This window comes from Myiozetetes cayanensis, unplaced genomic scaffold (assembly GCF_022539395.1).
Source record: "Myiozetetes cayanensis isolate MyiCay16 unplaced genomic scaffold, myiCay2020 scf5-8, whole genome shotgun sequence".
In the NCBI taxonomy this organism is placed as follows: domain Eukaryota; kingdom Metazoa; phylum Chordata; class Aves; order Passeriformes; family Tyrannidae; genus Myiozetetes; species Myiozetetes cayanensis.
Window position 1 is genome coordinate 26,035,616 of NW_026087742.1, and position 22,561 is coordinate 26,058,176.

The following is a 22,561-nucleotide window of genomic DNA, read 5'->3' on the forward strand; positions in this document are numbered from 1 at the left end:
AGACTTCTGAAAAGAAATGGGGTCAGTCTGGCTGGCTAACCTGGAAAGTATTTCCCAAATAAGTCATCATTATACATTAAATCTGTTTAGGTAAAATAAAACAGTCCTTTTAATTCCTCTAAGAACTAGTCTACAGCAAATTTCTCCTGTAAAAAGTAATTAGGATCACAAGATGCCTTCCTCAACCTTAGACACATGCTCTATGCACTCATCAGGGAAAGGAGGGAAGAGATCAGTGAGGAAACACAAACAAGTTCCTATTACCTGTTTCTCCCAGAATCTCTGAAACCTTTAGCAAAGGGATTTCTGTCAATTTTTAATCTGGTGATCTAAAAGGAAGAAAAAGAGAATTAGCTGAAGTCTTCAAATTTTTCTCTTTAAACAAATGAAAACTACAGATGATTATCACTCTCACCCAAGCCACCTGTACAGTGATCTTTCATACTTACCTCCCCAGACTTCTATTAAAGTTGCCCTTCCATTATCCATGAACACACTATCTGCTTACCAGAGAATGGCACCAGAGACAGAAACCATGGCAGCATTAGGAAACCTGGCACAGCACTGGGGCTTAGAAGTTGTTCCTGAGGGAGAAGTACACCTTGGAAACAGGTGCAAAACCCCAGGAGCTGTAATTTATCAGTGTCTGGGAAGCAGGCATACTGCTCAGGTTTGGCTGGCATCTGAGTTATCCTATCCTCAACACCCTAGATATCCAGCAGCTGGATGCACTCATGAACCTTCAAACAATGTTAAGGAGAAAAGGCCCAGCAAAGCACAGGCTACAGCCCCCAGAGATGGCATTTGGCCACCTGGTCACACGTACAGGTTGCTGTTGTTCTTGTCAGCATCTGGGTAGCCCCTCAAGAGTTTTCCAGTCTGGAAATCTTTTTTTTTTTTTTCTCCTTTAAATAAAGGAGAGGATAGCCAGACTAAGTGCTTTGGGGGGATCTTCCTTCATGATTTATTTTTAAGCATGAATTCCATGTTAGTAAATATGAAAAATAGCATGAGGATTTTGACATTGCAGCCCATGGTATTCTACTCACTGTTGGCTATTCCACAACCTGGTGTAGCACGAGAGCTTTCCTCTGCCTGCCTAACCTTGTCCTGGAGATTCTATCTCTGGAGTGAAAGGAGAGTGAGATCTCCAGACCCTATCAAATTTGAGGTGTTTTTGCTGAAATTGCTCAGAAGGGACTAGTTTAATACAGTCTGATTTGAAGTGGATTTGCAGGTGTTTTGCTTCTGTCAGAACCAAGCCTTTACTCTGAATATTAACCTCAGATCTGGAATGCAGCTCCTATTTTTGCAGAAGCTTAATTTGTGAACTTAATTTCCGCTGCCCTGACTTTGCAGCTGTCCTGGGACTTGTGTGTACAGAGACAGATATGTTCTGTGGAGGATGGAATTACAGCAGAGGGATTCCCTGTGGTGGATTTGCTAACATTTTACAATTGTTTCCAGAGACACTTCTCCCAGTAAGACAAAGTTTTACAGCCACTGGAGGGCATGCCGGCAGATTCAAGGGATTTAAATTTGGTTTTAATGAAGAGGTTTCTCCAGCCCACCAGAATCTCCCTACTGGTATTATAAAAATGTGGTTGTGTCCCCCAAATTTTTCTGGACAAAATCTCCAAATGTTTGGAATTCAGAGAGACAGAAGTTTTAGTGCTTCTTTACAGTGAGGCAGCTGCCTATGGTACCAGTCCGTGACAGGGATCCCTCCCTTAGCACCTCCCTTACTTGCGTAATTATGGCTATAGATCTAGTCATGAAGGAAAAATGACAGGCTTATTTCCTGTCTTTTCTTCTCCTTTCTCTATTCTCTTTTCATGTCTGGGTTACAGCTAAAGTTTTTGGAGTATACGCATTTGGGTGAGAGGGGCAGGAAATTTCCCATACTGCAATTACAGAAAACCCACCATCATGTTGCAGTATTTTTGATCCACTTCGGATCCTTATTGAAGTCAGTTCAAGGGGACCAGACTGAGGAAAAAAGTTAGTAGTAATGGGAAGAAAAAGAAGCAGTTATGGGAGCATTGTCAGCACGTATGCTGTCTCATATGTTGCAAAAAAACCCAGATTATGACATTTCACTAAACTGTTACAATTCAAAATTGTTAGAAAATGCTTAAATATTACAATCTGCTTTAAGGTGATTTAATACAGGTCTGTCCCTCAGTCCAAAAATACTAAACATAATGGCATCCACTGAGTTCATGAAGTCATTCTCCACAAGCACAGTTGTTGTCATGGAAAAAATATTAACTTCATCGTTTTTCTTCACCAGCTTTTTTACGTTCAAGAATCCTCTCCAATTCATGGCAGGAAACTGTATAATCTATTGCCCTAACAGGTTTGATAATATATTATTTTTATTCCAAGTGGGTTTGTACCCTCATTCTAGTTTTACAACAGTACCTTGCACTCTCTAAGTGGACACACTATTAACGCAGCAAAAATCTTCAACAACTGACATTCTGTTTCACATGGCTGGGGAAAAAAAATTACCTTATGCAGCCCTTTTAATGCCATCACAACCCCTACACCAGTGAGGAGGAGAATGGCGGGAAAGGGAAATGGAATGTGCCTCTCACCTGAGAATAAAATAGGGAATGTGTGTAGACAAACAAGAGAAGGGAAGCTCCCTGAACCCACAGCATGACAGAGGTGCTGTGAAAGCAATGAGAATCCCTGGGGCAAGGGCAGCTGGAGATGAGCAGTACATAGGAAGACTACAAAAAGAATGGATGGATATAAGGAGCTGTCAATGTGTGCAAAGAATGTGCCTGAAGAAGTGGTGAAGCAGGACACCTCATCAGAGAGTAGGATACGATCTTTCACTGGCCACTGAAGGAGAAGGGAGAGCAAATGTGTGCAGAGTCCCCCCAATCTGGCCTTGAACACCACCAGGGATGGGACATCCACAGGTTCTCTTAGGCAACCTGTCCCAGTGCCTCACTTGTCCACTTGACCACAGCCAAGAATTTTTTTCCTAATATCTAATCTAAACCTACTCTCTTTTTGTTTGAATCTAATCCCCCTTGTCCTGTCACTACACCACACCCTTGTAAAAATCGCTCTACCTCTTTCTTGTAGGCTCCCTTCAGGCACTGGAAGGGCACAATTTGGTCACCCAAAGCCATTTCTTCTGACCTTTTTTTCACAGTGGGAAGCATTTTGTTTCCCAGTTCCCATCCTGCTGTCCACCCACTCAAGAGGTCAGAAGAGATGTTGCCATTGAAGACTGATGCAAAAAAGTTTAGTACCTCAGCTTTCTTCTCCTCTGTTGTTATCAGTTCTCCAGCACTGTTTGTTGGAGAGGTACACCTTCTTTGACCTTCCTTTACTGGCTAACATACCTGTAGAAGCCCTTCTTGTTATTTTTTGTGTCCCTTGCCATGTTCACTTCCAGCTTTGCCTTGGCCTTCCTCACCCGATCCCTACACAACCATACTTAATCTCCTTCCTCTTCCCAGGTCACCTGTCCTTGTTTTCACTGCCTGTGCATTTGCTTCTTTCCCTTCAGTTTGAGGTCCCTACTCAGCTATGCCTGTCTCTTGACTTTCTTACTCCCAGGAATTACTAACCCTTGGCTATATAGAAGACTTCCTTAGAGATCTGCCATCTCTGTTCTATCCCTTGTCCCTGAGGACAGTCTCAAAGGGGACCCTATTGACTAACTTCTAGAAGTGCTGAAAGTTTGTTTTCCTAAAGCTCAGGGGCCTAACTTGACTCCTTACCTTAGGACATTTATGCATGAGGTTTTCAGTTCATATGCAATACAGGTGTTCAAAGACTTATTTTGTCAACAAACTGACGAGATTGCACTTCTTTAAAAGTTTTTTCTTCACTGCTATAAAAAACGCAACTATGTGTTTTCTCTCTGAGACAACAGATCTGGATTAGTTGTACTGCCTTAAAATTGTAGCAGGGACAGGACACTGTAATTTGTATCATGAGACATCAAGGAAATTTGAACACAATACATCTCTTTATGATTGATCTCACCTACTTACTTGACAGAAGAAGCTACAGCCATCTTATCTCCAAGGTGGTTTTCTGACTAGATACTTGATGTCTACACACTACCCCATAGCAAGCATTTTCTTTTTCAGCCTGTAAAACATACACTCTTCTTTTGCTTTGTTTCTTAGAGAAGTTAATGTCTCAATCACAAAGGGCACACTGGTGTTTTTATGAGCACACAACATAAAAGGAGCCTGAAGGCACACATCTTTACCTGTTGATTTTGGTAGGCTGTCACTGTGGTGAAGACTGTCTCAGGGAAGTTAAAAGTTTTCACCCCATCTCCTGAAGGAACTGGTTTTGTAGGAGAAAGATCACTGCTGAAATCCTTGCGGATGACATGAACACGGGGCTGGTATTTATGCATTGAATGTAAGATTATCTGAAGAGAAAACAAAAGGAAAATGACTTTTTTTTTCCCCCCAAGTATTTTATACCACATCGAGATGTTCAAGAAAGCAGGGATGGAGTAAGAGCTAATATGAAGAAAACTACCCTTTTCTTACAAGAATGTATGAGACAAAGTTTGTGCTAGGTGCAGAGAGAAAACTACTTTATTGCTTTATAGGATCAGGCAACATTTCAAGGAAAAGCACTAAAATAGGGAAAAAGCTCCATAACTCTGGAGAGCAGCTACAGACATGTGCCCATTAAGACAGAGGAACATCAAACAAGCAGCAGCGCCCTTTCAAGACTGAGAGGAGCAGGGCTAGGACAGCAGGCACCACAATTAACCTCTAACTTACATGGCCTTGATCATCAAGCTCGTTGTTGGTCAGTTTGAGCTTGTCAAAACTGACCACCTGCCTCATCCAGGTGTCTCCAGAAGCCAGTGAGTCGGGGTGGATGTAAACCCTTGGAGGCACTGGAGAGTCAGCGTTGCCAGCCACCATCCACTTGGAGCTGTGATACACATACCTGAAAAAGGAAGGGTAGACCTAAGGGAAGTTGTCACTCACTCACTGTAGGAATATGTCCTGAGCTCCTCCTCTACTGCCACCCTACCACATGCACCCCAAGCTCTCATTTGCAGTCAGGGGAGAATGTGCTTTATTGCAACCTCCTACCTTCTAAATGAAAGCCAGATTATCCCTGAGCCACTTGTTCAGACTTGATCCCTTATTAAAACCACCTTGCAGTTATTTTCCCTGTAAAACTCTGCCACATGTGCCTTCTCAACTCCTTAACCCTTCTGAGCCAGGGTAAGAAGCTGGAAAATATGGATAAACAAAGTGCTCTCTGAAAATATTAATAAATGCCCTGTAATTTTTGGAAATCTGCACTGGATCCCACACCAGATTTTGCAAAACACGTGTGGCTTCACCTAGAAAGAGCAAAAGCCAATAGATACCACTAGAACAATTGCTAAAACAGAATTTCTGGTTTGAAATGTTGCGAGACAGGAAATTCCATATGGTATTATATACATTGGGATTAAAGGAAAATATTATTTTTGTATTCCTGACCTTTTGTGATCTTTTGTGTTCCTGATCTAGCCATCCTATATATGCCATAAATTTTTCTACCTTAGCTTTGCCTAGACACGTTTTTTTCTGTCCTGTTGCTCCTTCCATCTAAGGCATTTCACAAAGAGTCCTGCTAACACCTCTAAGTTCTACCCTGTGCTGCCCCTCATTGGGTCTCCACTCAGATCTGCTAAGCTGTTTCAGTCTTTACCTACAAGAGTGACTAATTTCCTGTATTTTCACAAAAAATGAAAAGAAAAAAAAGTCTGTTCCTTTAACTGACAGTTTGCTCAAAGGACAGAAACAAAGGGTAAAACAATATATTTATTTTCAATGTTAATATTGTCAGAACCACACTCAAAGAAAGAAAAAAAGCATCCAGCTGAGTATCAAACACTGTCTTGATGCTTCTCCAGGAAAAGCTGTTTCCTGAGAATCACTCTGCACAATTTGAGAGCAAAAATGTAGTATTTAGCATTTGAAGCAGAGGGTCAATTCTGAATCCTTGAAATGTAGTTCAGTCAAGACTGTTTGGGGCAAAGACTTGCTCTCAGGGGTCTTTTAATAAGAATACATAAATCACCTCTGTCTGGATAGTTTTCTGGGATGTAGAGGACCATGAGTTTTTCGGAGAACTTTTTAGGGTCAGAAACCCATTATTATTAGAGAAATCTCTTCTTCCTGTCTTTCAGCTCAGTGGTAGGGGGTTTCTCAATGACTCCACATGGTAGGTCAGGGACCAATCTTCACTGTGGCTGCTGGGCTGGACAGTGAATCTTTTTAAAACTGAAATCACCCAATTCAGTTCAGGCCAGACCTGAGGTTCCTGTTTTAGTTCAGCTGCTGCTTGCCCATTCCTTTCTTGCTGAAGTAGTTTCAGAGGCTGCAGACTCCCCACTGATAACTCCAGTTATCAGTTCCCTCAGAAAGTTGTAGTGAATCATGACAATTAGGAAACGCATGACAAGGAACTCCTCAATTAAAAAACTGCTATTTGAAAAGAGAAAGACTTAAATCCAAAATTGCAAGAGAGTATATTAAACCTCTGGATTTGTGTCTCATGATTCTGGTCAAATCAACCACGTTGGCATAAATCAACATGGTCTCCTCCAGCAGATCTTTGCAATGGTGTATAATGGCAGGTGTCCTTGCTAGGCTGTCATTAACAGTAAGTTATTACAAGATTCCTACCTCTGCACTAAAAAGCTTACCTGTATCTCTTGTTATCCACAGGGACAATGTCCATGGCGATATAATACTGCTGGTGGGGATCCAAGCCTGTAATTTTCACCCTCATGGCTGGAAACATTCTCCTAGGAAAGTAAGAGTAGAAACAAGGAAAAAAATGGTGAATAAAGACACTGAAGTGGGTCCTCATACCTTTTTCTGACACCAGGAGTATGCTACTTTACACAGCCCAGTCAGTACTTGCTATGACTCCTGTGTACTTGGTGTGGGTAGAAAAGACTGTGCTAGCAGTGGTTTGAATCTTCAGATTTTTCCAACTTAGAAAAAGGAGTAGCAAGATGTCAGTGATAGTGTGGCTATGGCATAACTTGTCATTCTTAAAAACTTTATGGTGGCCAGTAGGCCAGCTTCCATTCTATACCTCCCTCAAACAGCATGCTAAGGGAAGTGCTTATGCCGTATTATATTTGCAAGTAATGTGATATTTTTATGTCTTCATGAAATCTGAGGAGCAGAACTGGGTGAAGTGAAGAAGAAATCAAGCAGCAGAGCAGAGCACTGAAAGAAATCCTGCTTTGTTTCACTGGCTGTTAACTCAAGCCTGAGCTCTACTTGACTGGCTTCTTAACCCTTATCTAGGAAAAACTTGAGCAGAAGTCCTATAAGATGGTGTTACTCAATTGCATGACTCCCACCTAGAAAATGCAAAGCTTTGATAGGAGACACTCCAAAAGTACTGCATGATCATACAAAATTACATTTTACTCCTCTGACAAGTAGGCAGATCCTTATGGGATGAAGGTATTTGGAGGGAAGGAGGATATTAAAGAGGAGTTTAAAGTCATAATGCCAAAATAGTGGAAAAGAGTACAAGTAATGTTGTCTGCTTTTTTCCAGGAGCCACCCCTAGAAACCATCAGGACACTTTCTATTTAGTGAGAAGCAGTGAAACATCAGAGAAGAAGATTTAATTCTCCCAGAATGTCTGTTTCTCAAGGTATCACTAGTGGACACAGCCTGGAGGAGGGAGAAAACAGGAAATTTCATGTCAGCGTCTCCAGACATGTCTCTCAAACTTTTCACTGCAGGGGTGTGATCATGAGAAGATATTTTATTCTTTCCAATCCAAGCCACGTAGAGCCACTTGCAGAAGAGAGTGGGAGGAGGAGGTTGATGTTCAGCCTTTATTTTAGTCACAGTTCTTTCACTTAGAAGATAAGTTCTGATCTATTAGTAAGTGCAACTGCTTTGCAGAAGGGCATTTCTCATGGGGAGTGGGGAGAGCACCACAGCACAGCTGCCACAGCACAGCTAACCCGAGTTATGAGAGACATAAAACTGTCAGAAAAATAGTCTGCAGAAACCCTTCAAGGACAAAGCAGATTAGTGCAACTGATGGTGTGAGTTTACTAGTGGAATGACTGGGGGGGGTGGGGGAGAGGGTGGGTGGAGAATAATGGATTAGCCTTTGGTGGCTTGAGGGCATTACCTTGTTTCTACCACAATAGCTCATTAAATCTGCCAGGCCAAGTGGGTACAGGATGTGGCATTTTACAGTCCAGCTCTCCTTAATTAGAGAGAGGTGGCTTGGGAGCAGCTAAAGAGGCAGATCATGTTTCAGAGGGTTGATGAGAAACCCAGGATTAAATCTGAGTCTCTCTGTGTCCAAGACTATGCACTGTATAGGGAAAATTGAATGCTCTGTGTGTCCCAAGAAGCTCTCTCCAAATCTGCAGCCCCTTGTAAAGCTGCAGTATAGCCTGTGGGGTTGTTGATGGTGAAATACCTTGTAAAAGATTACCGCAGACCATTCAGCAGGCTTAGAGGCTAATCTCTAAAACGATCGGAGAGAGCTCGGCTGATCCCATTGCTCTCTCTAAGGTTTAAGTGTACTTTTAAAGTTTTGTAAATTATTACTGTTTTTCTTTTTCTGTGGGTGTAAAAGTAACTTAGGTTTCTTTGCAATAGGGATGTGGCCTGGAACTGTCACAGCAGGTCTCCAGCAGCACTGCTGCACGGAAAGGGGAAAATGGAAAAGGCAGAGGCAAACAGGGGTGACTTAGGGATGCACCATGTGTAATCCTGGTAAAGTCCCTGTTCTCTGCATTTCCTCTTGGCTGGCTCTTGGTCCCCCAGAGGCACCAGCCTTATAGAAGACAAGGGGCTCAAAGGTTTGGAAGGAATTCAGGCCATTTGAATATTGCTTATGAATATGATATTAATAAACAGTCAAGAATCTTTCATCTAGGAGGTATCAGCTGGCTTTATAGTCAACAGCTACAGACACGAAGTCTGCCTGTTTTCATAGGGAACATCTGATGACATCTGATATATTTTAGGAAGAGGTTTTATATCAGCAGCAGTTTGGGATGATCAAGTTATTTATATGTTAGCTTTGCCACTCAGCAGGAAAACAAGTCTTCCTAAACTTAGACTGTGAACTTACACACAGTACCCTTTTAGGAGAAATACGATGTGATATGAAATAAGTTATTACTTTAGGACCACTTAGAAGTGTTTTTAAAAGCATTTTAGTAACAACTATGTGCCTCAATCTACTCAATTTCTACTTCCTTCCATAATGAGAGTGAGGTTTATAGAACATCAAATGTGAAGAAAACTAATTATATATAAGCATCCCTAAAACTTGATCAAAATAGTATTATCCAGCACTGCAGTGTACTGATATTTAGAACCATGTTTGAGAACTTTCAACAAAAGAAAGAAGTAGTTGGATTTTGGCAACTAGCACTATATTGTTGTTGTTGTTGTTGTTGTTTAAAATTTTCATTTACCAAAAAAAAAAAAAGAGTTTGATATTCCTTTGTGAAAATTGTTCAAAGAAGATATATCAGTTGTAACAGGTGTATCCCCAAACTGGATTTTTTTTCTCCCAATAGAATAAAGCTTCAGTTTTCAACCCTTAAATTAGAAACTTAAATAACACTAGATTTGCATAAAGGTGACATCTGTTAAATACAAACCCTAAAATGAAGGGCTCTTCAATTGTAGCAAAAGACAATTTATCTACTGACAGTAACACAGTAGTGATTTCTCAGTCATAAAAAAATCTGATTGAGAAACTCCACAAAATAATCTGGTTTGGGTTTGCAGATTTAGCGTGTACAGTGTGTACAGTGTGTGTGAGCTTACAGGGCAGCCTGAAGTTATCACTGCTATTTCATATCTCATATTTCCTTGCATTTGAGACTGATGATATTTCCTTATAAAAAACAAATCTGTGATGTGTGAGGGAAAGAAAGGCAATGCAAGGCGAGGCAAGGCAGGGCAAGGCAAGGTAACAGAGGAATGCCTTTCTGTTTCCCTCTGCAGCATGGGATCATGTAGAGGAGCTGTTTGTTTTGAGAGGAAAAGCTGAGGGCAGGGCTTGGGAGCAAAAGGATTTATTGTTTATGAGTGGGAGGGAGATTAGCAGATCTTCTCAGTTGCTCCCAAAGGGGACATTTTTCTGGAAGCTGGAGAAAGCTTATCTGACCCACTGGGCCAGAACCTCTAAGCAGCAGTTTGGTAGCTGTAGCCTGCCAACCCTTGCACTGAGAAGTCCTCTCCATGGGCCCCTTCAGCATCAATAGAGCTTCATTACAAAATCCCTGCTGCTGTCACTAACTGAAGAGCACTGGAAATAAAAAATAATGCTTGGTAATGTAAACAGCCCTAAAAACATGTTTCAAACAACTCAGACTCATGATTTCAGGAAGGCAAGGAAACTCCATGCAAAATACCATTTTGCATACAGAAGAAGAGGACAAGGTCATAAGATCACAAGTTCCACTCGCTGCTGGCTTTTTCCACTCTTATTACCAAGCCAGGCCTCAGGACTTTGGTTTGAGCCATCCTGCAGTACAGATATGATAACCGTGATATGACAGATGAAATCATTTCCCCCACTGTTGAGATGAGATCCTGGTTCTGTGACAGGTAAAACCTGGGTTCCCAGAGCAATGTGGATACACTGGTATGCGTGGTCACACTCATATAACCATCTCCATAAACAGTAGGCAGCCATTCCCTCCCAGAGGAGCACTCCAAGCACTCTTTATAGTGTATTCCCACTGGAATAAGTGCACACTGTTTCCCAGTTTAAGCAGCACTTCTACGCATCAGTTAACAGTTACCCCTGCAACTCAGATGACCATAGACTTTAGATAGGGATTTGAAGGATGACAGGAGGGATTCAAATTCCTCTGTTGATGTTGCCAGAGTACAAGCATGATCACTGTTAGTAAAGGAGTGTAGGTTAAAAGAGTTAAAGATGGTTTTAGGACAAGCTGCTCAAATCAATATGGCTTGGTGCTTAAGCTGAATTTATTTCATTTTATACAGGGTCTAACATTGCCTTTCAAACAAAAAGAAGATAAAGGTGATTGCAGATTTTAATGCACTGCAGCTGACAGCCATTTGCATCTTTTGCACAAGGAACAAAGGTATCTTGTTGTAAGCATCCAACCAAAATCTCAGTAACAACGTTGTGATGGAAGAGAAGAAAGGTAAAGTCATAAGAGGACTGGAGTAAGTTTATAGAAACAGACAAAAAAAAAAGACATCTATAAATATAACATCAAGAAAAGAAAAAACGAAACAGAATTAAATATGAGTGAGAACTGGGAGTCTAAAAGTCAAAAAGTGTATATATCCTGACGTAGTCAGGATATAGCTCCAGAAATATGTTTGAAATGAGAACGTAGGTTAGAAACTAGCATTACATAGCAAGAGCAGAAAGACATTGTGTGGTCAGGGAGGAACCAAGCAGTGCCTTACAAGTCATAGAAAATTAAGGAGTAGCTGTAGTTTTAGGCAACTGAATCTGCAATTATAATGGCTTCCAAAACAAGAAGGTCTTACAGGATTCAAACAGGGTTTCCAAAGAGAAAGCAACAAGACCAAAATCTTCTGTGGGGAAGGAAGCAAATGGAAATTACACTGTACGTCTCTCACAATTTCAATAAGTAGTAGGAAATCTTGACAAAAGAACACAAGTTCTGCCATTTTTTTCTGGAAATTATACATACTAATCTATGGAATGCATCATATATCATGCATCCCACATTGAGAAACAGGACTACCTGAGTCAGCTCCCATCCATCACTGACACATCTTCTCTGAAACAAAAATGTTTAATCAGAGAAGTTGAACATCTAATTTGTGAATTTTATCATATCTGTAAGCTCCATCCTCAACAAACAGGCATATTACCTAAAGAAACTGCCCTGCTCTTCATTTTGCTTTGCAACAGTCAACCTACAAATATAGTCAACAGGGAAAAACCACACAAACAAACAAACCAAAACTCTTCAATATTATTAACATCACTTCTGGAGAAGAATATCATCAAGCAGAAAAAAAAATATATTTAGTAGCTACAGCTACGTAGATTTTCTGTGGGTAGCCAGTGATGAGACAGCTGGCCATCAGAATTCCAGTAAGCATCTCCTTTCAAGGAGAAAGAATATTATTTAGGATTATAAAGAATTTATGATTTGCACAGTAAGACGTGTAAGTGATACATGATCTTCCGTAAGTGGAAAAATTATCCAGACTGGAGCTTGCAAAGGCACTTGAGAATATTTTTAATGGTGTTATACGAAAAAAGTCTCGGAAAGGGAAGTATTCTTTACAGTCCATACAGGTTTTCCTATGTCTATTCCCTTCTAAAAATTATCAAAATACCTATTGCTTTGGACTCCTTAAATAAAGTTAGTGTGTCTTTCTTCACATGTGCTATTAAACACCTCTGACAGTTGCATGAATAAGAAAAGAGGTATTTCATCAGAAGATGCAGAGCAAGATTTTGACCAGAGAATAGAGACCTCTCCTCTAAAAAATGAGCCAAAATCTAAGAAAATAAAAACTCTTTTTTTTTTTTTTTTTTTTACTTGGGGCCAGGTTAAAACAAATAGAAAAAAAAGTCAGATGAGAGAAGTGAATTTGAATGTTTGGCTTTGCAACGTTTCTTTACTAAATGGGGCTTGTTTTTCCTGGCATGGTGCTTCTGTGAAATTGTAGTTCAGCTCCACCATGTACCCACATGGAAGGAACTATGTATACCTCACAATAATTCTTAATCAGCTTTCTCTTACTACTGTGTAATTAGGGATAGGTGTCTGTTGTTTGGTATGGTAGGAAGATGTATTTGTCTAAAAAGCAACATCAATGGCAAATTACAAGAACCATTGCTGACATTAAACATTTCAATTCATATATGTCAGAACAATAGTTTTATATCAAAAGTGTCAAAATACATAGTTCCAGTCAACAAATCGGAGTTTACAGCTCAGGGAGAGCTGATGAAAATTTCCAACTGAGAGTTGTTTAAAAAAAAAACAAAACCAATAAAGCTAGCAGTGTATTTAATGCCATGTATTTTCTTAAAAACTTTTAAGGAACTACAGAATTTTTTTTATATATATGTACATCAGGCTGACCAAACTCTTCCAAAAGTATTTAATTTCATTATATCTCTCCAGAATGTTTCACTGTGGTTTTTATTCCAGAACCCTTCCTTTTCCAGGATCCCTGCCAATGATGTCAAAGCTTCTGTGAGAAGTTGCATTGAACTATTTGCAAAACTCCAGCGGCATTGATGTTTCAACTTTTCTAGTGAGTTAAAAAAAAAAAAAGGCTTTTTTAAGATGTCAGAAAGGTCAGCTACTTCATTCAGAAAAGTGTGAGCTTATGAGATCATCTTCATACCACTAAATTCTGGGCATTTTAGTTTGAACTGGTGTTGCTGGGCTTTGAGATATTTATGCTGCTGTTTATCTACTCCAGGTATCATAAGAGAATTAAATATGGTTTATCCAACAGGCAATAATGTATTATTTTACGTTTCTGAAACAGCGTGGTCCAGACACCAGGACAATAAAGACAGAAGCAAGGAAGTTGGTTCTTCCAGTGCCAAATTTAATGATGCTGGAAAGAACACCTAATCTGTTTAGGTCTTGATTTCCCCCCTGTGAAAAGGGGATAATAATACATTTTTTCTGTGTTTGCTTCAACATCTCCAGAGAAAAGGTGTTGAACAATAGCAAGTGATATAATTCCTGTTACTTTGCCTCTTCCATTTGAGGCAGAAGGGTAAAATCAGCAACCCACCCACAGATGTTCCCTGTGCCACTGAGATCGTATATCCAACACTGGGAGCTTATCTGGCTCTGATAATCTCTTTTAGGGATCATCTGGGTCATTTGCTCAATATATCTTTTCTCAAATTATCTGGACTTCATAGGGCTACAGAGCAATAGCACTGACTTTACAAGAACAGAAAACAACAAGCCTAGCTGTTCTGGAAAATTCTGAAAGCACAGATATAAAACAACGCTAGAAACAATAGAACACCGTGAGTTTTCCCCAGAACTTGGGGGAAAATCTTTTTGCATCCTTGAAGCAGGGTCGGGACAGCTCCCGGGGCAATCACGGGATCTGCTCGCCGTGGCGTGCTCTGTCCGTGGTGCTGACATCTTCCCTCACTCCGTCAATCGGAATTAAAACCTCATTAGGTGGAGGTAAGGATCAGACTGTCAACGTAAACGTGGCTAAAAATCCTAGTTTGGGGGATCTAGAAATGTACAGCTAGGTTCAGGTTTTCTTTTGGCAAACAGACGTCTAGATATTTTTTAAGAGTGGACAGCAATGAAGATCTTCCCCTTGGTTAACATCATGGCAGAGTGGGGTTTTCTCTCTAAAATAATCTGGTTTCTTAGGGGCTTTTCCTAATCTCAGCTGATGTAGTATCAGCTGCAATAGCCGAAGAAAACATTAGACCTGCACATTTTTTATACAGGAAGTCATTAATGCTTTATCTATTTGGAACTGCAGGAAGACATTCATTTGGTGCAAAGATGAGTTTGAATGTCACTATATTTGAGATTAAATCAACTGGCTCATGAAGCGCCTATGGAAACTTTAAAGGAAACTCAAACGGCTTACCCTCAAATTCATAAATCATCTTAAATTCGGTACAGCCAACAATCAGGATCATTTCCTGATTTATTTGCTCAAAGAAAAGACCATTCTCAACAGTTTCCTGCAGCTGTGAGTTCTCCTTTGGAGCCACTAATTCAAGTAGTAATGTGAAACAACTTTGCTTGTCTTAAGAAAGCTAGTAGGAGATACAGCTCTGAAACTCTGAGAGCCATTTAATTTTCCCTGTATATTTATTCCTTGGGCTTATCAAGAAGGCAAAAGAAATGTTTCTTTCCTCAAAAAAAATTTACTTTTAGTTTGTTTGGTTATGATTTCTTTTCTAACTAGATAGAAATCCAGAGACGTCTTACCTGCCTGCTTTTGTGATGATCATCTCTGTCCCAATGTCATGAAATCTTTTCCAGAGGTCAGCACACTGCAGCTCTACCTGGATCTCTTCCATGGATGAAGGCTGAGGAGGCTGAGGGCCTGAGCCACCAGAGGTAAGGTCAGAATGGGAGCCAAATGAGCAGGATGTCCTTTCTGCCAGCACTTCTGTGTCTGACCCAGTGCTCTGCTCTGAGTCTGCAAAGTAAAGAAGTCAGGTAAGACACCACAGTTCTATCCACTGTGAGTGTTAAAAGGAGGGAAGAGGGAAATCAATACAGAAAGTGCTAAAGAATAGTACAATGCCTTTTATAAGGTGTGTGTATATATATAACACATATATATTTATGGTTTTTTGTGATTTATAGTCTGATTTAGGTCTTTGGGTTTCCAACAGGATATCTGGCATTTTTGTAAAGTTTTAGAAACAGTTGAGAAAAGGACCCTCAGCATAAAATAAAAATAGTAGCAAGCAATTGAGGGGATGAAGTACAAAATATAGATTAAAAATAAAAAAGAAAAAATTAATTCAAAAATTCCATAGTTTCAATCTAAAATTAGATGGGCTTACTGGAAAACTACATTCCATTTAATTGAGTATTGTCCCACACTACTGTTGAAGAATTGGTTATTTTTAAACAACATTTTCTTTTTTCATTTAGTATCTTTTTCATCAAAAACAATGAATATTTTTTTTATTTTGTTATGTTGCAACACCATTTTGGAAATGTTTTATTTGCTCCTTAAATAACTTTTTTTTTAAGAATGATATTTTCTGAGAAGATAACCATGCAGCTTTTGGTGAAAGAAATGCTCTAGGCTACTGAAGGACAAAAAAGATTATAGTAAACATATGGAATACATAACCAAGGAAAGTAATTGAAGAAAAGTGCAGAAAAGAGTGCATGACACAACTACCTCTATGGGGGAGAAGAAGGAAAAGGCTTGCTCAAAAAACAAGCAACCAAACAAAAAAAGTGAGGTTCAACTAGTTCAATAGTCCAGGCTGTCATATTGGGTCAGGGAGACATTTATGCCTTGAGCCTGATTTTTGACAAATTTGCACTAGTGTTATATAGATGATTAGCAGTAGAATAAAGTGATGTGAGGCACTCCACCAAAAGGCTCAGGAAGAGCTCTATGGATTTCTAACAAGATTCAGAAACACTATTTTTGAGGGTCCTCACTGATCACATAAGTACAAGCAATCTCAGTGAAGGAATAAAACGGCTATTTACATGTGTTCTCTGCACTTACAGAAGGAAAGAGATATCCCTGTCTGCAAGGGAAACCTAAGGAGACAAAAAGTAACAATCTGTGCTAAAAATGTGATTAAATCACACCATCTAAAATTCCTTCCATACCAAGCAAATGCCTTTAAAAACCCTGAGGTCATGAAGGCTGTCTCAGATTTACAGTGTTTCTGAGAGACAGTGTCTGCAGGAGCAAGGTTGCACATCAGTGCAGAGGGCTACAGTCACTAAGATGCAGGTGGTGAAGACACCACCTGTGGAATCACCATCCCCACCTCCTGCCACATAAAAACATTTCTGGAAAATCCATTTTGCTGCAGTGGTATGGACATAAATTTTGGCTGATAGTATAAGAGAAACTTCCAGCCCCAAGTGTCAGCAGGAAGCATTTATCTTTTCTAAGAGCCCTAGGTGACATCACTGGACAGTGGACATTTTGCTCAAAGGATGTTTCCAGAAAGCTTTGTCAATTATTTAGGCAATCTACCAGTACAATGTAGAAATTCTGTAGGACACTAGAAAGGTTAAGGATGTATTGCTCCCGATCCATTTTGAACAGGGAGTCCTTATGTCTCTCACAGACTTCCAAGTTGGGCTGAAGCCTTAATAGGTCCATCCCTCTAAAGGAATAGCATAAACTTACCAATGTAGGTTTGTTATATAGAGGCAAGTACTACGCTCAAAACTGATGTCCTAGGCACAGAGTGATTCAAGATAATACAGGGTACTTGCTGAGGTTCTGTGGCCACAAGACAGATAATCAATCTGAGCATATAGAGGTGCTGAGACATTTGCTCCCTGTTTCATTACCCCAGGGATGTAGGAATGGGGTGATCCTTATCTGTCTCCTCTAGATTAAATTATTCTACCTAAAAGGGTTGGAGAAGGTAAGCCTGAGTAGAGATCACTATGCTTACATCTTCCTAGGGATGGTTAATCACTTTGTTCTTCAACAAAAAGGAAGAGGATGCTTCACAAATCACAGTAAGACCCTTCTGTATATCTGCTCATGTGCTGAACCAGCAGTCTTACATCTTCTCAAGGTCATAGAATCACAGAATCCACTAGGTTGGAAAAGACCTCTGAGATCATCAAGTCCAACTACAACTGATCATCATCCCATGTCAACTAGACCCTGGCACTAAGTGCCACATCCAGTCTTTCCTTAGACACCTCCAGGAACAGTGACCCCATCACTTCCCTAGGCAGTCCATTCCAATATCTAACCACTCTTTCTGTGAAGAAGTTCTTCCTAATTGTTAACCTAAAACAAAGCTAAACTACACTGAGAATCTAAAGAGGCTGGACCTAGGGAAAACCTTCCATTACGGAGTCCTCCTTCTGAAACGAGGTACCAAACTGTAGATTTGAATCTAAAGAGACTGGTTTAGGCCACATCACTTGTGCTTGGTTCAGGCACTCAGAAACTCAGTGCGTCCTCTGAAGCAGTACGGTAAATGGCCAACAGATGGCACTTGGCTAGATGCTGTCCCCACACCATTCCAGCATTTCCTGGACAACCTTTCAAACTGGGCATGTGGCTGGAGCCTTGGGGATCCCTGGGAATTAAGCAAAATTGCACACTGCGGAAAATAAAATATCAGAGGCTTAAGCCCCCCTCTCACTGATTTTATGCTGATATCTCTCTGACTTTACAGACCTTTGGAGGTTTTTTTGTTATTATTATGGAAGTGGAAGGAGAGCCACAACCTTTCCTTTATTAATCCCTTTCCCGTTTCTACTGTCTCCAGATCACCCTGGAAATCCTCAACTCATAATTTCTTTTCATCCACAAATTCCCAGGCTTCTTGTTGGCAGATAGGAAGTAAACACCATTCTCACAAGCGTGGTGACTCTGAGGTCAGCATCCCCACTGAGTGTCCCAAGATAATGGACAATAACCCCAACCAGTTTCCTGCACCAATACCGTGTGTCCTGGGATCAGAACCCTCTTACACAAATCAGTGAGGTGCCACTGCCTAACTTCTTTCTACAACTCAATGGGCTAGTGTTCCTCATGTAAATTCCCTGGGTTTTCAGCAATCTGGTACAAGAGGCAAACGGGCGTGTGAAATGTTAAAAGATATTAATTTTCTAAGCAATTTCATACATGAATCTTCAGAAGAATTTTCAATGCAGCTGGAGCACAGCAGGGATAATGCTCCCTTTATTTAACCAATAAAATAAAAAGAGCTCAATTTAGTCCTTGGCCATACCATGCAGCTCATGAACTCAACAAATGTTTTACTCCAAACTATCAAAGAATGTAAACTACAGGAGTGAGAAAAATCACAAAAACCTTATATATATAAAACACCACCTACCCAGAGGAGCCCAGCAGATTTAGTCTCTTCCTTTCATTACTTTTTCTTTCTTTTTTTTTTTTTTTCTATGCATGTATATATCTAATGTAGATCCTGTCAGATTCCATTAGCATAAAGATTTCTCTTGGGTGGAATGTGGCAGCTGTTACAAGCTGTTAAGGGTTTGGTTTTTTACTGTTTATTTTTGTTTGCAAGGTTCGTGAACATTTAGTGCAACAGGTGGTCTTTCAGTCTCCCCTATAGTTGACTTGCTGGCCATTAGGACCTGCAAACTACAAAGAAGGTCCACAGTCCCGAACATGTAAGGGCTAAGAAAATTTGGAGGACTTTGAGGGGGGTTGGGGAGGGTTTTCTCTTATCAACTCAGCAGAAATTAGCAGAGCTGACACCTTGCTTTTGCTGCTGGTTGCAGATAGATCTCATGGTTCTTTTTAGATTTCTAATTTTCAAGCTGGCTTACTGCCACCCCACAAAGTCAGAAGCATAAAACCATGTACATAGAATTGTGACCATACTGGAATCTTGAAACAAAATATCACAACCATAGGAAAGTGAAAGAACAGAAACTCACTAGGTCCAAGCACTTTGGAAGAGTGCAAATTCATCCAACTGTGGTGAGGCAGCTGCTGGTGCAACTAGTTCAGGTACACAAGAGCTTTCCCCTGATTAGTAATCCTTGGGCAAAAGCTTAAAAATAAAAACTCAGTAACTTCAAAAATACACGAGAAGTCTGGCTGTGGCAAAGACAGCAGGAGCAGCAGAGGTGAAGCAAACTGCAGAAAAGTTTGGAGTTCAACAGAGCCATTCAAATTAGCATGGTATATTTTGCACAGCTGATCCAGCAATTGCTCTTGCTGTAGGCAAAGGTTTCTAAACACTTGGTGATTGTAACCATATGGACCTACTACACACAACAAATAACACAAAGATAGTTCTGCAGGTGTTCTTATATATTATTTCATCCCCCTGAACTTTTCCATTCACTCACATACCCTACTACATTAATCATCTCTTCTTCCAGCACTAGGCCCATTAACAACTTCATATAGCTAGAATTTATAACCTGTTTACTACAGATAATAGAGCTATAGAATGATTTGGGCTCAAAGGGACCTTTAAAAGATCATCTTTTTTATCCCCCAATAATATTCATTATTATTATATTTGTGACTACAAGCTGCAACCAGTATCAGTATCAGTATTTTACTGAAGCTTTTCCAAAACAAGAACTTCCTCCGTACTTCTGCTATATTGCAATCTCAGGCAGGAAGCATTCAAGTAATTCATTTCCAGCCTAAGACCTTTTTGTGAAACCACAGCAGGACAAAATGACATTAATATCAGCAAGACTCAAAAAGACAAAACTGGAAGATGTTGTAGAGATGGGGAAATGTGGCAAATGAAGAGATCTGATAACAGACACAAGTGAAATCAGTATGAGACTAGCTGATTCTGAAGGATTGTTCCAGCACTTTAACCTCTAAGGCTTCTTCACCCTCCTGAAATATAGTTCTATAAGGTGTTTTTGTAAGACCAAAAAAACATGTAAGATACATTTAAAAAAGGCTGCTCTTACCAAAACAAAGGCTGCTCTTACAAAAACTAAGGCTGAGTATAAGGCCAGTGGAGTTGTTGCACATCTATATCCCTGTGGTAAATAGAACTAGTAGGAAAATATAAAAACAAACAGAAAGACAAAAAAACCCCATGGTGGCTTTGTCTCTAAATGCAAATCTTGCATCAACTTGACTATGCACTGCCAAGAACTGACTTATACTGCTTTATTCTATGTAAGACTCAAGATAGACATAAGATCCAGTAAATTAAAAATCACTCTGATTCACTGGTATGCTCCAGCTGCTCTGCTCCACTGCAGCAATGCAAAACAGCTGTAAACCTGGTTTAACTAGCAAGTTAAATTGGGTTTATGGCTTCTTGGTATTGGCAAAGAAGTACAAAGCAGCTGGTGCTTACTAGTATACTTAATCCTGGGGGTTTGCCCTTAAAAGTTAACTTTTGCTCCAGCCAGAAGAAAGAATATCAGCCACAATTAAACTTTAAAATGGGTTTTTATCTCACAATCTATTGTAACTTTTTAAGAATACCAAGAAAAAGAAAACTTACACATTATGCCAACATAAAATTTAGGACCATATTTTCAAGAGACCAGATCCAGTCCTGAGCTGCATCCGCTGAAAATAGGGATGATAACTGCTGGGCTCTGAACTCATCTTTGGCAAATACAAATTTTCACTACAGAAGTGTAAGCTAGGTGGCCAAGAGTGTTCTGAGTAGTGTCACAGCATAGGAGTTCTTTGTAGACTTCATATGAAATCCCACTGTATTCTCTCAGGAAAACTGCCTGCAACTCATCAGTCCATGCCTTAGACTATCTATCATGACTAAAAATATCACACCAAATAGATGTCAACAAAAAACCTGTCCTATAAACTTTTCTAACCTTGTTTAAAAGTAGCTTATAAGCATATCTTTCCCAGTAGAGGCTTCTGTCCAATCATATTTCAGGAGAAAAAAATCCACTGAAATAGCAAAACTTGGACTCAGCGTTTGATGTTGTATTATTGTTTTCTGGAAAACAAAAATAGCTTGGGTCTTCAGCATGTCAGATTAGCTTTGAGGAAAATGCAATTTGAAATTTAAATGTAGAGGAAACCAAGAGATTCCTAAAATTCCCGGAGGAGATTCTCTGCAGCTGTCAGTCAGAATTGACTTAAGGCAAGGAATCACCAGCACAGCCTCACAAAAAGACTGCTCAGTAGCAAATACTTAGAAAGCCCATACTTAAAATAGTACAGGCCTTAAAATGAGCATGCAGAAAAGCAAGATTCAGTGAAATGAGAAGAAAAAATTAAAGAGTATAATACTGAAAAAATGCAGTAGAACAGAGAGAACAGCAATCTTTCAAAATTTAAGAAGTAATAGGGAGAAAGTGGGATGTTATTAGAAGAAGGAGGTGAAATTGATGTCAACTTTAATCTGGCCAAGATCCTGAACTGTACAGACTACAAAGAATTTGTTTGGCCCATATCCAAGAGTTTGTGTAAAATTTAAGAGTGGAAATGCTCTTGAAAGTTAGGAAAAGCTACAGAAAATAAGAGACCAGGCATTAGATACATTATATGCTGTAGCCTGTAAACATGGAGTCATTATTCTTATAAATAAAACCATACAACAAATATTTAGAGACCAACCCAAATGAAAATGTTGACTCTAAATAACCACAAACTGTGCAGGAGTCTGAAACTAGATCCCAGCTCTGTGGCAGGCCCTTCCCTGATGGAAACGGGCACCAAATCTGGGACAGTCTGTTTCTGGATTTTGTGGCTTGGACTGCTCTCTGCCATATAGGGGGAAAAAAAACGTTCATAAAAAAAAAGAAAACATGACACAAGATTAATGCTGCAGAGGTATCTATTCTGTCTGAGACCAATGTGAAATTGTTGAGAAATTCAGAATGCCTGCAAAGTCCAGAAAATACTGACCTTTTTGTAGGCATAAACAGAGCACAAACAAATGAAGCTTAACATTTTAAGTACATTAATATCTAGCTGATATTTGGTGGCCTACAAAACACAGGTAAAGAGAAACCATATATGTTTCCCTGTACCATGGGGGTTATCAGGACAGCAGTATTAGGGAGCCAGATGGCATCTTAATAACAAGTCCAACCCTTTCCTGAGTCCTGAACTCTTGATATTGCTGTCAGTGAGTCCCACCATTTAACTGTGCACACAAGAAGACAAAAAGTACTTTTTCACTTTAAAATGCATTGCCTTTATGATATGACTGTCCATTTGCTGCAGTGTTATAACAAGATAAATATTACTCTATATGTTTCCTTTCTAAGTTCAACTATTTCAGAAGGAAATAATCCAAAAGTTTCCACAGGAACGATTTCACAAGAAAAAATGCATCTCCATTAAGCTGAAGTTTCAAGTTTAAGTTGTTCATTTCATTCACAATCTAC

At 39.8% G+C, this 22,561-nt stretch overlaps 1 protein-coding gene across 1 annotated transcript in view; it reads right to left on the reverse strand.

The window, feature by feature from the left end:
• TBX15 (T-box transcription factor 15) overlaps positions 1-22,561 on the reverse strand; it is a 91,541-nt gene that overhangs the window by 23,735 nt on the left and 45,245 nt on the right. The window contains exons 2-6 of the mRNA XM_050332649.1: positions 14,981-15,194; positions 6,710-6,811; positions 4,779-4,950; positions 4,247-4,414; positions 265-329 (exon numbers count right to left, since the gene is read on the reverse strand). Of these exons, the coding sequence (XP_050188606.1) occupies positions 265-329; positions 4,247-4,414; positions 4,779-4,950; positions 6,710-6,811; positions 14,981-15,194 (721 nt within the window). The remainder of the gene's footprint in view (positions 1-264; positions 330-4,246; positions 4,415-4,778; positions 4,951-6,709; positions 6,812-14,980; positions 15,195-22,561) is intronic.